The 17,506-nt window shown below is 41.7% G+C and overlaps 1 protein-coding gene across 4 annotated transcripts in view; it reads left to right on the top strand.

The window, feature by feature from the left end:
* The first annotated feature begins 17,218 nt into the window (after positions 1-17,218).
* Positions 17,219-17,506, top strand: part of LOC114031857 (E3 ubiquitin-protein ligase RNF138) — a 48,016-nt gene continuing 47,728 nt past the window's right edge. For all 4 annotated transcript variants that reach the window (XM_027847032.1, XM_027847033.1, XM_027847030.1 and 1 more), the window contains exon 1: positions 17,219-17,380. In XM_027847032.1, coding sequence (XP_027702833.1) covers positions 17,271-17,380 — 110 coding nt within the window. In that variant the 5' untranslated portion in view covers positions 17,219-17,270. The remainder of the gene's footprint in view (positions 17,381-17,506) is intronic.

The raw sequence follows: 17,506 nt of genomic DNA, 5'->3' as shown, positions 1-17,506 counted from the left end.
AATGAAGATCTAGCAAAGAAGACCGAAGAGTGGTTAGACAAGTAGTTAAAATGTATGTGTGTATATAATATTTACATGTAAATATTACATACACACATTACATTGTGTAAATATATATTAGTGCCAGTGTATATATGAATGTGTACATATACCATATATGCCATATATTATATGCCATTGCCATACATCAGTATAATATACATATATGTATGTGTGAATGCTTTTTTATATCTTTCAGAAAACTTATTAATATACTGTTTAATCTACATAGAGATGGTTTGAACATAGGATGTTATCTTGATCTCAATAATTCTCCAGGAATGCCAGAGTTGCCACAAGAAATTTTAGGTTCCCCTAGTTCTTAAAGCAACCAAAATAAAACATTCTTATTTTGGGTCCACTCAAGCCTATGTTTTGGGTTCCCCTTGGATTTTGACTGAACCCACATTTTGTTGAATATTCACATTTACCGATTTTCATCTCAATCTACCTTGCTTTTAAGCAGTTCTCTTGGCAAAGTTATTTAACTGTGTACATGTGGTTTATGTTGGGGGAAAGGTGAAAGGGGGAAATGACCCAGCTCACTCTTCTCTACCAAACAACCTAATAAATTTCTTTCTAAAACTATTTCAGATTTTGGAGTTTGTTGTCAGGAACAACAATATGGTGTCAAAAGTTGAATCCCCTGGTTGGTCACCCTCAGTTAAACCAAACGCTGTCTGAGACCACAGAAGCTGAGGAAGTCTCTGTGATTTTAGGACTGAGTAGGACATGACCAGCACAAGATTACATCAAACAGAGCAAGAACCTAGTGGGACTCCTTACCAGGTTTAGGTTGGCACAGTCCAGGCTGGGACTCTGAGTGTCCAGAAAATTAAGGTGCTGTGCTTGACCTTAGTCCTGGGAAAGACTCAGCTGGGATTAAAATCAATCTAGGCTGTCCGAATGAATAATCCCTTTGACTTGATCATTCAGCTTGGTAACCGTTGCTAAAAAATCTTTTGGTTAAAATTAGATTGGTTTGGTTCTTTGGTAGAGCTTTGTCCTTTGCTCTTTCTCTTTTTATTTCTCTATTTATTTCTCTTTATCTATTCTATTTATTTCTCTTTCTATCTTTCTTCTCAACTCACTCTAGATACCTGGTTTATCACTGGTTGGTAGCTGCTCATGTATCCTGATGAATATGGGCATATACTCTGACTTAGGAAGAACTTAGGTTACCGAGGGAAACTTGTATTTGTCAGGTAGTGAGATGGGCTTTAACAGGGGCTTCCACTTCAGAAGTTCTCTTGTTTACCTTGGAGAAGGCATCTCCTGGAAAACAAAAGAAATATTTGTAGCAAAATTTTAATTTAAAATTAAAAATTTACATTTCCAGTTTCCTCTCTTCTTTCTTCTCTGTCTAGCTTTTAAAACACTTTGAAATCTGGCTCCAACCTACCTTTTTAGACTTATTATACATTAACATGCTTGATGTTCCAGCCAACGGCCCACCTTGCTGTTTCCTGAACTAGGCATTCCCATGTCCTGCCTCCATGCCTTTGCACAGACTCTGTACCTCCTACTTCACCTCTGCCTTTCTGAATCCCTAGCTTCCTTCAAAGGTCAGCTCAAATGTAACCTCCTGGGAAGCCAGTATCCTGATCCTTGGCATTGCTGGTGTTCTCTCCCAAGGAACTACTTGGTATGTATTTTGTATTTCTTTGGTATATGTTTCCTTGTCCCTCCTCCCCATTGGATGTAAGGTCCTAGATGGCAGGGGTTGTTTTTATTTTTATTTTTCAATGTCAGTACACAGTGCCTACAGTCACTTAATAAATACTTGCAGAATTAAATGGTCAGAAAATGCCCTTTTCTCTGTTGAAGAGGAAGAATCTATTTTGCTCTCATTTCAGATTGCTTTTCCTTCATTGAGACAAAGGAGAATTAGCTAGTCCCTCCTGACCTGTTTTTGGGGTAAATATCCTCTGTTATTACACAATAGCTTCTTTGTATGTATATATTTAGTGCATATATGGAAAGTTCTTCTTGGGCACTGGGAGCCCTAGAATATGCTTGGAAGAATCCCATGGAGCATGCTCTTGTGGCTCAGCTCCCACTGGAGCCATTCCTACTTTTGGGGCTGGAGGCCAGAGGTTTTACATAAATACTGTGCTGCCAGCCCCAGCTCACATTTATAATCATCACTTGCATAACTATGGCTTTTATAGAGCCTTCAAACACAAGAGCAATTGAAACAAAAACTGATATCCAGAAGAACAATTATTCTGGCAGTCCCCTAATATTCCTCTCAGGACTGATGTTCAGGAAGCTGTAGATACACTGCTTATTTATGTTGAATTATCTGTTCCTCATGCTGGAACAATAAGGTGAAATGATCTGTGAGTCCCCCTACTAGTAGATTAAATCAATCTTTTGAGGGACACAACTCCAAGCTTTTGTTAGATGTCTAGAAATTCTGTTTACACCACTGTACTAATAGTCTTTCCCTTGTTTTCTACAACCTCCCACTGTCTAAAGAAGAAAACTGGGGATGGGGATAATTTTTTTTTAATATTAACATAGGACTGCATTAATAGTTTTGTGACATTTTATCACAACATATACATATGCATATATATATATGTCTATGCATATGCATGTATGTAATAAGAGTCTAGCATATTACAGATCCCATAAACTTGTTTGGTTGATGCAACTTCCCCACATGGAGAGGCTTGGAGCCTGCTTCTGGGTAAATCATGATGATTTATAAGGGGAGGGGCTTAGAGAAACTGTGGATCATTCTTGAACATTCTATAACTGGTTCTAGTTGACTAGTTAAAAGGAGCTTTTAAAAAGCTCCACGTAGTTAAAAGAAGCTTTTTAAAAAAATTATTCATTTATTTACTTTTAGTTTTCAGCATTCACTTTTATAAGATTTTGAGTTCCTTCCTCTCCTCCCCCTTCCCCAAGACAGTATGCAATCTGATATAGGCTATATATGTACAATCATATTAAACATATTTCCACATTAGTCATGTTGTGAAAGAAGAATCAGAAGCTTTTTTCTATTGGTTGTCTACTCAGAACTGCTGGCATCTTCAAAAAAGAGCCTGAGTCAGCTTCAGCCTTTTCATGGCTTCATTCAAGACTGGGGGAAATCCAGGATTCTGCATGGGAATCTGATGAGACATGGTCTAGTAAGGGGAAAGGCCTTAGGGTCTTCATCCTTGCTCTGAGGCCATTTAGCCCTAGGAAAATAGGTCTGATTCTTGTTCTTATTCCTTTTGTCTGTTCTTTTGCATTCTAGGTACAGGGAGTCATCCTGATCTATGTCTTGCCATTGAACCCAGATGGCTCTGGAAGAGAGAATAGTAGACTGGTGACTTTGTACAGCCCTCCCTCACTTAAATTCCAGTTCACATGCAAGTCATGGCATCACCTTCCTGATGTCATGTCCTCTGAGAATGAAAGATAAACAACAAGTTTCAGGGAGTGGAACCTTGGTTAGAAGACTGAATCACATGATCTGGGAGTCAGAATCCAAGCTGAGTTTACAGAGAGCCCAACATAAATGTCCTGAAAAGCAAGGAGCAGTCTTTGGGAGCATCTTTCTAGACTCATGCCAGCAAAAGCTGAAATGAGAACTCATTTAGCAGTAGTGCTGCCATTGGATATGAATTTGATGGTTTTGATGCTATGTACGTAGGAACTGAGCTAAGTTTTAAGCCTACTGTCCCAGAGATTGAGGTAATATAGAGAAGAGTATGCTCTGGATGCATTGGAGGTGTGTGTGGGGGGTGGATGTTTGTACATATGTTCTTACTATATCTTTTAAGTGAAAAATTCCTTTGTAAAAGTCAATTGATGTAAAGTGGTTAAATGAAATTGCAGTGCTAGTCATTGGTCCCTAACAAATGGGGAAACAAGTCCAGTAGGAGCTTGATCTTATGGCAGTAGAGAAAGAGATTGCCTAACCCCTCAAGACCACATCAGGAGCATGCATCTTATATACATAAACACACATGTATAAACACACATATCTATATCTACATCTACATCTATGTATATATACATACATTTGTTAATTTTTAAAAAATCAATCTTGTTCAGGAATATTTTTAATGAATTCCATCAGATTACTCTACCCAAACAGAGGTTTAAGAGTTACGTTCTAGGGGGAAGCTAGGTGGCACAGTGGATAGAGCTACAACCTTGGAGTCAGGAGGACCTGAGTTCAAATCTGGCTTCAGACACTTGGTACTTACTAGCTGTGTGACCCTGGGCAAGTCACTTAACTCCAATTGCCTCACCAAAAAGACAAAAAAAAGAGTTCCATTCTATAACCAAATTGGAAGATTAAATTGTAGAAAATACATAGGAATAAAATCTCAAAGATCATTTTCTTTAAGATAATTTTGAAGCTATTGGTATTTTCCCCCAAATATTTCCAAACTAACATGTAGAACATTTCAAAATTGTCCTTTACCCATAATAATATTTTACTAACTTTTTGAAATATAGTTCATAGAAGGAAGGATTCAGTAGTTTCATCTATAAGGATATTTGATTGAAATACTTTATAAGAAATATTTGCAAAAAAAGGCAATATTTGTCAGCAGAAAATGATAAATTCCAATCAGTCAATAAACATTTATTCTACATTTACTTAATAACTTGAAATGAGTACAAATTAGGATTGCTTGTTTTGACATCTCTAAGTTATTTACTTATCACTAAAGACTTACCACATAAAAGTTAAATACTTTCGAGTATACAAACCATATAAAAAATTAGATGCAAACTTCATTCATAATTTGATTTTTAGTATAAGGAGTGAGAGATATGGAGCTCTAAGAGAGGTCTCTAGCCTCTTCTTCTCCCACACTTTTCCAAGGGAGATTTTCATTCCTGCCAAGAGCAGAAGTAGGAGATTAGGGATAGAGGCTACCACTTTGCTCTATTTAGAGGGAAGGGTTATTAGGTTAGAAGTATATCTATCTGCTTCCTTAAATATTGTTAGCCTAGGGGGTATGACTGTGTTCCATCTAACTTTTGATCTCTTTGTTATTTTGGGAGGAAGGAGAACTCCAAGCATCGACTACTTCCCCACCTAACACTAGTTCCACAACGAACATACATAGCAAACTGCAAAGAAGCCCATGTATCCAAATCATAGCAAAAAAAAAAAAAATCAGAGAAGGTATACATAGGAGAATACATATCAGACAATATAGGATGACAGAACTCTCCCATTGGCATCAAGCTGACTCAACTCAATCAAGAGCGAGTCCTGAATTTCACTCAAGGGGAATCTCTCCAAAGTCTTTCCAGCAGCAAGCTGGATAGGGACATAATGGGGATTGCCAGCTCCTCTTATGTCTGCTCAGACTCTCCTTCTTTAACAATCTAAAATTTGCCTCTTCTATTTTATTTCTTGAAGCTGGAAGCCATTTTGAGGCTATGCTTGAAGAAGTCTCTCACTTAGAGAGTCCCACAGAGGGATTCCCACTTGAAGAGTCCACAAAATGGGGACTGGCTGAGACCTTAAGTTCCTGCTTCTCCTCAACTCTGCCCCATCTTTTATATAGGGTAGGGTCTTTATCTCCACCAATAAGGAGAGAGCTCCATACCAATGGGCCTTGGAACAAGGGTTTTATTTTACTTATATGAATTACATTTTTATTATGTATTATAATGTGTTATATGATATTTACATATATATAATCTATTATTATATTTATACAAATATTTTGCAGTTGATACTTACTGTTACCAGCTAATCCCTGTAAGTCAAGGACAAAATCTCAGTTTTCTGGTTGCATCATTTCTATTTTGATTCTATTCTTTAAGTGGTGCCATTGTGATTAAATTGCTACTCTTACTACTAATAATGTGATTATATAGCCATGTGAGGTTTGAAAAAAATGAAAAAACTGACAGTTTTGTCATTTAAAAAAATGATCTAGTTAAGTCTTTTATTTGTGCTGTAATCAAAGATCAAAAGTCTTCAAATATAAAATGCAAGAAAGAAGTTTTATTTTAGATTAGCATTGAGGAAATGAAAAATACCATGCCTTGGTAAATTCTTCTTTCACTTTTAGATGTGTGGTGTAACATTTGCATTAGAGTTTGAAAATGTGTTTGAAATCTGGCTTTATCATTTATTAGTTGTGTTAACAGGCAATTTACTTATCTTCTCTGAATTCCTGTTTCCTTATCTGTAAAATGAGCATCATGATACTTGTATGACTTTCCTCATGCATTCTTGGGAGGATCATAGCATTTAGAGGTGAATCAAATGAGATTCTGTGCTTTTTTCATAATCAATCCAAAAATCTAATCTTTTAAGCATCTGTTATCAGTATTGGGGCAGCTAAGCTATAATTCAGATTATTCACTAAAAGGTCAAGTCCTGCTGTACTCTGCCCTGGTCAGACCACATTGAGATGATCATAGTTAGTTGTGGGCTAGTTGGTTGGTTGTTGTCCTTTGTTCTTGAAGAGGACCAAATTGACACCACTATGTTGGAGTCAAGGTACAGTGTGTTCAGCTGTGACTGATCAGACCAATATAAGCCTCTACCATAGGGCAGGCACAAATACTCCAAATGAATATTTGGAGTGGCAATGTCTCTAAATTTGCACATCTCACATTTCTTTTGAGCTACTGCAATTCTGCTTTGCTCATAGAGCACAGCACCTTCTTTGAGGTGGGCACACCATACTGGGTGGTCCTTTGCCAGTTTCTCCCATGTTGAGCAATTGACTCCAAAGTTCTTCAGAGAGAACTTGAGAATGCTCAAGGTAAAATGGTATAGGTGATATCTTTTGATTCATGCATAAATTAGGTTTAAGTGAGGCAGAATTGGGCTCTCTCTTCCATAGTCATAAAGTTCAGAAAAAGCAAGACAAAGTCAAGACAACTGGTGATGGCTTGGGATGCAATGGATGACCTTGGTGTCTTCAATGTCTAACCAAGCTCTAAGCACTCCACAACGCCTGCTTCAGCCACCTTCATGGCTGTTGGAACAAATTGTTCTCATCTGCCCATTCTGCCAGGGGAACTCTTCCCATGCTTGGGGTAGACACCCCCCTAACTCACTGAAGGGTTTGAGACCCTTAGGTTACCTTCAACCTGGTTTAGCCTGTCTGCTGAAATGTTTACCCAGGGTGTGGCTGCTGTAGCTATAGCTTCTTGGAGCCACAGGTGAGAGTTAGGTGAATCAAATGGACACCAGAGGTGAAAAAACAGCCCTGAAAAGGGCTTGGCAACCCTCAGACCACAGGTACCGTAGTTTAAAAGGAAGGATATTGATAATTTAGTGAAGGCCTCTGATTCTATGCCAGTTGATGATCTGTTGAAGGAACTGGGGATCTTTATTCTGAAGAAAAGAAGACTCAGGGAGGACATAATAGATGTCTTAAAGTATTTGAAGTGCTGGCATGTTGAAGAGCAGTTAACTTGCTCTATTTGGCCCCAGAAAGCAGAACCAAGAACAATGAGAATTTGGAAAGATAATATTTAAGGCATGATGTCAGGAAAACAAACAAACAAACAAACAAACTTCCTAACAATTAGACCTATCTGAAAGTGAAAGGGGTTGCTTCAGGATGTAGTGGGTTTCCTTTCATTGGAGTTCTTTAAGTGAAGACTGAATGAGCATTTATTTGTTGGATATATTATTACAGTGGGAATTCCTTTTGGGGTATGGGTTAGATAAAGTGGCTGCTGAATTCTCCTCTAATTTTAAAATTCTGTGATTCTGTTAAGAACCTGTTATGTGTTAGGGACTATTCCAGGCAATGAAGATACAGAGAAAAACAAAAACAAAAAACAAATAAGTTAAAAGGGCTAGGTTGTTAAAGGTTTTACATGCCAAGGACTTTTGTATTCGATTCTGGAGGTAAAAAGGAGCCACTGGAGTTTATTGAAGGGAGAGGGGTAACATGGTCATATCTCCACTTTAGGAAAATCATTTTGGCAGGTGAATGGAAGATATATTAAGGGTAGAGAGAGACCTGAGGCAAGGAGACCAACCATAAAGCTCTTGTAATAGTCCAGGTGTGAGACAATGAGAGCTTGGGGATGTATTTGAAAAATGTGAAACTATAAAGGACAAAACATGACTACAGATAGAATATGTGGGAGCATATTAAAAAACTTCATTTTTAGTCCAACCGGAAATACTAAAGAGATTAATATTTTCTCCAGCTTAAAATTCTTTCAGACTTTTCCCTTTAGGAAGGTCAAGAAAAAGGGCTAAAATTCCAGGAAATGGATCAAAGGTGAAAACCAAATTTAACTCTTTGTAGTTAAACTCATTGCCTCCCTAAACCTCTGAAGTGAAGAAACATTTATTAAACATGTACTATGTGGTACTGGGGAGTACAAAAAAAGGGGAAAAAAAGTCCCTGAAGTAATTGATACCAAGGACTGTTCTCTTTTCTATTTGAGGTTGAAGATATTGATCACAAGAAAGAAGCCACTCCCTTAAGGGGAGTGGTCAAGAAAGGAAACCATCAGTCTAGAAAAATGTAAAAAAATTCTCTGCTCTCTGGCTTTTCAAATAAGCTGAAGGGGGGGGGTGGGCACAGGAAAGGGGAGAGAAGATGAAGGTACCTGGGTAAGGTCATACTGTTTTAGTCTATAAAGTCTGGAGCACAGATGTGAATGAAGGTTGGCCTACATGAGCTTCTTTCCAAAATGGAGGCCCTGAGAGGAATTCACCAATGTGAAAAGGGGGTTGGCAGGGTGGATTCAAATTCCATAGTGAGAAAGTCCCAGGAGCTGAGGGAGATACTAAGATGAAGCTATAACAGAGGCATGGTGTTGAAGTTATCAGAAATAGCCAGATCAAGTGAGGGTTTTTTAAGGATGAAGGAGACGAGGATATTTGTAGGCATCATAGAAGGACCTAGTAAATAAAGTGAGATTGAAGATGTGAATGGGGATGAGAAAGAGTGAGTAGTCTGCTGGAAAAGACAAGAGTGAATGGGATCAAATGTGCATGGTGACGGGTATGCTTGGCAAGGAGAAGGGCCATCCCTTTCTGTGAGACAGGGATGAAGGAGAAAATGGAGGAAGATATATGACTTATGTGAGATGAAAAGGGGAAAAGGACCTGTCAGTGAAGGGTAATTCTTTTCTTTTTTTGGTGAAGAATAAGGCAAGGTCTTTAGTTGAGAGGGAAAAAGGAGAGAACATTGGGGTGGGGGCTTAGAATAAATGAGAATGTTTGGAACAGCTTCTGATTAGGGAGGTGAAAAAAGTAACTTTGCTTCGGTGAGGGCCCAGTTAAGATTATGTAACCTAAATTTGTAGTGGATTCAATCCACACAGTTTCTTTATTTTTTTCCATCCTCATTCAGCAGCATGAGAATAGGAGAACAGAAGGCAAATATCGAATATAATACAAAATTGAAATTTTTAGAAAACTGTAGTTGGCAATAGGACCAGGAGGAAAAGGATTTGAATTGAGAGGATTTTGTAGATTTTAACTAATTTACCAAGTGTTAGAGATAGATAGGGAAGGGAGGACAGTGTAGCCAGAGCAGGAGTAATAATCCATGAAAGAACAATGGGTAGAAAGATGTCATGGTGTGGGTGAAGAAAAAGGTTAGGAGTCATAAGGCATAGGGAGAGTTGGAAGATAAAAGATAATTATCAGATAAAGGAATTTTGGAGTTCCTGAACATGTATGTAGAAAACTTACAGATGATGTTAAGGTCGAAGATATGGTGGGTCAAAGGGAACAAGCATTTATTAAGTGTTTTCTATGTGCCAGGCACCATGCTAAGTACTTTACAAATATATCTCATTTGTTCATCTCTATGTGTAGCTGAGGTGGAGTGGAGGAGTAGTAGGTCATGAGGATTGAGTATATTTGAGAGACTATCAATATATATTATGCTGAAGTACCCTAGTTGGGGTGAACAGAAAGACTGTGAGCCAAGCACTGAACTCCTTGTGGAAGAAAAGGGAATGTCTTGAGAACCGATAGATAAATGATCACCAGGATCTGGAGTGGATGATAAATTTGAATAGTGTTGACCTCAAAGGAAGAGGTTATTGAATGGTGGTTGTAAAAGGAGATTCTGCCAGTGGCAATGGGGAGGTATTTTCCAATTCTCCTACCATGACCAGTGAGGGGTGAGGGGAATGAGGAAATATGTAACTGCAGGAGTGTCATCAACAGAGAGCCATGTCTCAGGGAATTCCAGAATGAAGAGGTTTAAGATGAAAGCAAGTTTATTAATTATGAAACAGGCATTCCTGAAAATACAGTGGAAGGAGCGGGTAAATTTGAACTGAGATATTGCAGGGGTAGGGTTGAGGGAAATGGGAGTAAAGGAGTTGGTAATGGATGGAGAATGGATTTTGTACATTGGCATGTACATGGGTGTTCAGAATCACAGGGATGGGGAGAGTGTGAAGGCATGAGAATATGCTAACCATTGAGGAAACACAAAAGTATTTATGGCTGGAGAGATGTCAATTTAGTAAAGCTGGTGATTACACTTTTCAAGGCCCTCCATCAAAACCCAACCTTGTGGCAGGTGATGTTGTGTCCTGGGTGGTCCAAGACATTCACCTCACCACAGGCAGGAGCAGGTGAAGTTATGACCTGGGAGATGAGGCTTGGTACATAGTCAATGCTTAATAAATGCTTTTTCATTCATTCTTTTATTGAACAGTGATCTCCTTCTTACCAAATTAAGTGGCCTTTTCTTTTGATCTAGTTCTTTTCTGGAAAAATTCAATTGTTTTCAGCTCCAAATACTATTCCTCTCACCTCCTCTCCCTCACTTTGAGAAAGCAAGAAAAACAAAACCCATTATAAACATGTGTAGCCAAGCAAAAAAAAATTCTTATATTAGCCATGTCCAAAAAAATGACTCAATCTGCATTCTAAGTCTATCACCTTTATCTGGAGGTGGGTAGCATATTTCATCATTCATCCTCTGGAATTGTGATTGGTCATTGTGTTCATCAGAATTCCTAAGACTTTCAAAGCTGCTCATCTTTACAAATTGTTGTTATTGTATAAATTGTTCTCCTGATTCTGCTTACTTCACTCTTCACCATGTTCTTCCCAGGTTTCTCTGAAACCATCCCTTTCATTATTTCTTATGTTACGATAGTATTTCATTACATTCGTATGTCATAATTCCTTCAGCTTGTACTACTTTTTCAACTGCTTCTTCTCTGTCTCTTCTTACCATTCCCAGACTTTGTTTCACCTGAAATTTATTTCTCTGTTCTTGGTTTCTCTCTCTCTCCCACACAGAACACACATGCTTTAACTCTGTGATGTTAATAATTTCTGGAGGCTGTGTAACTTTGAATCAATGATTTCACTTCTTCAGGTTTCAATTTCCTCATCTACAAAATGAGTGGCTAGAATAGAGCAGGGATGCTTTACCTTTTTAGTGTCATGGACCCCTTTGATATTTTGGTGAAGCCTTTGAACTCTTTCTCAGAATAAAGTTTTTAAATGCATAAAATAAAATATATAAGATTACAAAAGAAACCAATTATGTTGAAATTGTTATTAAAATATTTTTTGTTTTAAAAACAAGTTTATGAATGCTGGGTTAAGAATTGTTGCAGTTTCATGGTGTGTTTTGGCACCACTGTCTCAAAGAATTCAGAGTCAGACCACCTCTAATCCAAGTACAGGAATTTATTGATTGATGCCCCTCAGAAGCAGGTTAGATTCCAAGAGGAACCAGCAACTTAGTAAGACAATGCAGACAAATTTATAGTGTGATATTGCTGATTACACAACAGAAATTATGAATATTAAAAAGGCAGGAGAGATTTGTTAGGGGATTAAGTAATGGGGAGGGGTCCTTCTATGGTTTGATGGTCAAATATCCTGCTCGTGCTGCCCTTTGATTGGCTAGCTATAGTGGTCCTGTCTGGTCAAGATGGATAGTTAGGTATTGTGGTTCTGTCTTGGGCTAAATGGATGATGTGATTGTGGCTGAGTACAAGAACACACTTGTTCAAATATGTGAAATGGATCTGGGAGCCTGTGGTGTGAGCCAGATTATGTGGTTAAATCAGGACATGCCTGCTGTTCAGTGGGGCCCATAAGGAAGTTAGAATATTGGGGCTGGGGGCAGTTTTATTAGGATTCCATCAGAATTCCCTGTAACAGAAGGTCTTTAAAGTCCCTTCTAGCTTTATATTCTATGATCTTAAGATGCCAAATCTCCAATCCTGGTCTCCTAATGAGTGTCTACTCCCCCATCTCTAATTCCTTTCAGGGAATTTCTGTTTAGATGTACCACTGTCATCCACTATGCCATCAACTCCCAGCTATATATAGCAGAGTGGAAAGAATAATGGTCTGAACAAAAAAAAAAAGAACATAAACTCCTTGAGAGCAAAGACTGTCTTGCTACTGCATTTGCATTTCCACTGCTTAGTACTTTCCCTAACACATGGTGGCCAAAAAAGATATGTTTTTTCATTCATTTCATTAAGATCAAGAAGTGTGAGGAATAGGAAGAAAATGACAAACTTTATAAAATAGCTCAATATTAAAAAAGGTAGAAAAAGGACAGAGAACAGACTAAAACTTACTATATGAGAAAAAAACTACAGAGTTGTACATGATTGGCAAATCAAAAAAAAATTTAAAAACTCTAATAGAAACTCAGAGGAAGTTATTATGGATGCTATGTGTTGACATTCAAATGTAAATAGTTGTAAAGCAACTTTAATTGGTATTGTTGATGTGGAACGTTAAATTTGTAACAAATCATTTAAAATGAATGAGTGAATACACACATAAGTACATGTTGACAATTTTTCTTCCCCAAATAGTGGCCAATTTCAGTAGCAAAATAAAATTTCATTAAAAAAAAGAAAAGAATAATGGTCCGTCAGGCGATCTAGCTTTGAATTTCAGCTCTGCCTCTACCTGACTAGATTACCTCAGGAAAATTATTCCATACCTCTGGACCTCAGGCTCCTCATACAAAACATGAGAGAGTCACACTGGATGATTTCCAAATTCCTTCCAATGATAAAGTTACATATTCTTCCCTTTCTAGAGATGGTCTCTATTTGCTGCCATAGAGGCAGTTACCTTCCATATTTCTTTTTTTTTGGTGAGGTAATCAGGGTTAAGTGACTTGCCCAGGATCACACAGCCAGAAGTGTCAAGTGTCTAAGGCTGGATTTGAACTCAGGTTCTCCCGACTCCAATTCTGGAGCTCTATCTACTGCACCACCAAGCTGCTCCAACTTTCCATATTTCAGAGAAATAATTGTTAGCTGCAGCAATCATATATCCTCTTAGGCCAGAAAAGTTGAACAGAATCATAATCTCATACATCCCCTAAGGAACCAGACTTTATAGGTAAACTAAATAAAGTTACAGATTAAACCACTTTTAGACGGTTCACAATGGGGCAGATGGAGAGGAGGAATTTATATGCCTCAAAGATAGCTAATTAAGCCTGTTTACATAATTCTCAATTATATTGTGCTAAGCCTGGAAGAACACTGGGGAAGTTTAAATTACTATTATGCAACTTCAATGCCTCTTCCACCTCCAGGTTTCCATATTTTAAAAGGAATATCCCACACTTTCATGACATCATTCAGAATTTTGAAAATTTAGCATAAGATGGTACCTTAGAGCTTTGATGTCAAACAGGAGGCCTGTGGGCCTGACTGCCATACTCCAGAGTACAGCCTGAATCAGATTAAAATGTAATTGGGAAATATTTTAACAAAATATAGAAAACATTACATTTTAAATACGTCAGTATGTTGAGGTTTAAGGGGTGTAGTGGTGCTGGGACCCTGAAATAGCAAGAGCAAGAAAAGCAGGTCCAGCCCGAATAAATTCGACCAAAGCTTTTTTTTTTTTTTTAAGCAATTGGGGTTAAGTGACTTGCCCAGGGTCACACTGCTAGTAAGTGTCAAGTGTTTGGTCTGAGGTTGAATTTGAACTCAGGTCCTCCCGACTTCGGGACCCACCGGTGTTCTAGCCACTGCGTCACCTACCAGCCCCCCAAGCCTTCTTTCAACCAAAGACAAGGTTTATTAAAACATCTATTGGGGTGGGAGAGATTTTAAGAATCCACCATATTGGCCAGACTCTTAAGGAATCTAAGCATTTGTATCTCTAATGCAAGTGGGACAGATTAAATCTCAGCCACTGGCTAAATTTTAAGAATCTGAGAACCTTAATGGAGGCAGGATGGATCTTATATACAGAAAGACTGTAGGAGTGGCCAAGTAGTCTAGGGTGACTGTGAGGAGGGGTCTAGGGAGAATCTAGATGGGAGTAGCCAGTAAGATGGGGTGACTGGGAGGTATAACTCCAGTGACCTGGACCACATGGGAAGGGAAACTGGGGTCTAGATAGGATCTAAGAGTGGAGGTCTAGGGTTGGGCCAGGTGCATACAATGAAAGGGCAGTTATTTAATTGGGAAGGGCCAATTCACCCAGTGGAAGGCCATGGCCCTGAGCCACATGGGAAAGTCCAGGGCTTTTTCTTTTTGGGGTCCAGATCCCAAAGACATGGTCTTTTCCCTTTAGGGGTTCAGATCCTATTCCCATCAAATACATAGTCTACAGGGATCCTTATGTATGGATTAGTGGCCCCCATTTCTGAGCCTGACACCACTATCTTAAGGACATCTAATTTCAGTGCTTTCTCTCTTTTAATTTCCTATTTATCCTGTACATGCCATGCTTTGTATGTATTTGTATGTTGTCTCCCTCATTAGATAATAAACTTTAGCAGGGGCTGTCTTTTGCCTCTTTTTGTATCCCCAATTTAGAACAATGTCTGAAACATAGTAAGTGTTTAAAAATGCTTGTTGATTGATTGATTAATCTAGTCCAAACCTTTCTTGCTTGCAGGTAACACATTCAAAGAAAGAGGCTTTCTTTGGCTGTATTCTACTCTCACTATTCTTCCCCCCACCAAAATTCCTTGTTCTTCGGCTGGACAGACCAAAAAGCAATATGATGTAATGGAGGTACAGAAAAATTAAGTGATTTTCTTAGTCACAGTGTTAATGACAGATTAGAATCTGGATTAGAATCCAAGTTCTTGAATTGTAGTGATGGGGTATGGGCCCTAGCCAAGACCTTTGCCCCTCCCCCCAAAAGAAACCTCTAGACCTCATGAGTAGGACTGTAACCTACACAAAAACTGCTGCTACACATCATTAGCAACGTCCTTCGGTAAAGTTGAGGTGGGTTGCGCAATTTCAGCTCCAGTCGAAGGGTTTTGGAATCTTTGGAGCTAAATAAAAGAGCCCTGGATTTAGAGTCCAAAGACCTCCTCCTGGCTCTGCCACTGAGTGTGTCACCTTGGGGAAAGTGATAATACCTTTGGGGTCTCATTTTGCTCATCTGTAAAATGTAGGGGTTGGGCTAGGTCGTCTCTCTTCCTGCCCTAAACTGTGATGCTAAATCAAAATAGAGGATTTTAATGTGAAGGTTTTTCCCCTTATTCAGAGGTAGGGGAAGTAAAGTCAGTATCTCAGTAGCTTTCATGTTCTTTTTTCTAGGGGGTCGTTATGAAGCGAAGAAACAGGGAGGTTAAAAAGGAGCTCATGAGTGCATGTGTTTTGCCGCAGCTTACTATGTCATAACCTGCTCCAAAGCCAAACAAGATGGTTGCTATGGAAGCCCCACCAGTTGTCTCCCACTCTCACTCCCCACTTCCTTCTTTCTCGTCCTTGTCCTCTGGACAGCGGACCGAAAGGCAAGCAGCAGGCAAGGGGCAGTGCCATGGGAGAGCTGCTGGTGGGGGGCGGGGGGGAACCATGTGCATCATGAGCTTGGGGACGTCCCTCCTGCAGGGTCGGTGAGCAGCGGAGACGCAGCCCTCCCTGCTTTCGCCTCTTTCCTTGCCTCTACTGCAGCGGCAGAAGCGGCCAGAGAAGAAGGAACAGCAGCCCAGCTCTGGGCCACGTCTCCGCAGAGAAGTGACAGGAGGGGAGCGCCCGTACCATCACCCCTACTCCCGGCCTCCTAAGTCAGTGTCTTCGGCTGCAGGGGCAGAAGAGCTGAGGCTGCCGGGGGCGGCATCAGGGCAGGGAAGGGTGGTGGAGGATGCGGAGAAGGCAATGGGAAGGGGCCATAGGAGAATGGAGGTGGGGGGAGGATGGAGAATGGGGGATGATGGAGGAGGAGGAAGAGGTGGCTGGGGAGGGTGGGAAAAAGCTACTACCAGAAAAAGGGGGGGGTTGGAGGAAGATCGTGAGCCCGGGGAGAACGTGGGATAAAAGGACTGAGGGAGGACTTTGTAGGGAGGGGGTGGGAAGAGAGAGAGCTGGAAGAGAGAATGGGGGAGGAGGAGGAGGAGGAGCAGCAGCAGGAGCCGCAGCCGGAGGAGGAGGAGGAGGAGCGGCGGCCACGCTAATTAGCCAGGTACCAGGCGGGGCACGAGTGGCTCCCGGGCTCGGTGGCCCACAGCCCCCGGGGCAGGGGTAGGGGCAAGGGGCAAGCCGGGGGCGGGGAGGAGGAGGAGAAAACAAGGGGGAGAAGAGCCGAAGCGAGCACGTCCCTCCTCCCCTGGGGCGGCCGGGGCTTTGCCCCCTGCAGGGCAGCGTGGGGGGAGGGTGGCTTCCGCCCAGAGAGGCGGGGACTGTACCGGAGAGCCGGCCACCTCGGTTTCCCGGCGCCCCCTACCCAAAGAGAGGGAGGCCACGCGAAAACGAAAGTGAAACCCTTCCTTCCGCTCCCCCCCTTCTGTCTCCGCTCCCCAGGCCGGGCCGGGTCGGGCCGAGCCCCGCGGACCAAACTAGCCGCCGAGCAGCCCAGGTAAGGCCAGGCCGCGAGGGCCTATTCTTCCTCCTCGCCCCCCTCCCGCGGGGTCCGGACCCGGCTTGGAGGCTGGGGGAGGGGCGGGGTGGATCCCCGGGCTGGGCCCCTCCCCCCGCCGGCTGGGGAGGTGCCTGTGTTTATATGGGGTGGGGGGAGGGGTTCCCGGCGGGGGATGGGAGGGGGGAGAGGTCACGTCCTCATCATAATCATCCGCCCCAGCAACTGACATGGGTGAAGTGGCAGTGACTGCTGCGCCCGCCCCCTCCCCCTCGGCTCCTTCCCTAGGGTCCACCTCTTCTTCCTCCTCCTCCTCCTCCTCCTCCTTTCCCCCTTCCCCGCCCCCCCTTCCTGGTGCGAGCCGCTTCCTGACGCCGCCGCCGCCGCTTCCCTCTCCCCCTCCCCCCTCCTCCCGTGCGCGCAGGGAGCCAGGCCCCGGGCCGCCGCAGTCGCCATCGCCGCCTCCCGCCAGCCCCGCACCATGGCTGAGACGCTCTCCACCGCCACGTCCTACACCGAAGACGACTTCTACTGCCCAGTCTGTCAGGAGGTGTTCAAGACCCCAGTGCGAACCGCGGCCTGTCAGCACGTGTAAGTAACTGTGCGCCACGAGCTCCTCCCCCTCCTCCCCGGGCCCCCACTCCGAGCCGCGGGGCCGGGGCCGGAGCCGGAGCGCACCCACCGGTGCGATCCCGGGGCAGCTCGCGGCGTGGAAGG

The sequence above is a fragment of the Vombatus ursinus genome, unplaced genomic scaffold, assembly GCF_900497805.2.
Source record: "Vombatus ursinus unplaced genomic scaffold, bare-nosed wombat genome assembly UNPS02015255.1, whole genome shotgun sequence".
Lineage (NCBI taxonomy): Eukaryota > Metazoa > Chordata > Mammalia > Diprotodontia > Vombatidae > Vombatus > Vombatus ursinus.
Note: the sequence above shows the minus strand (reverse complement) of the source record. Positions and strands in the feature narration are given on the sequence as shown.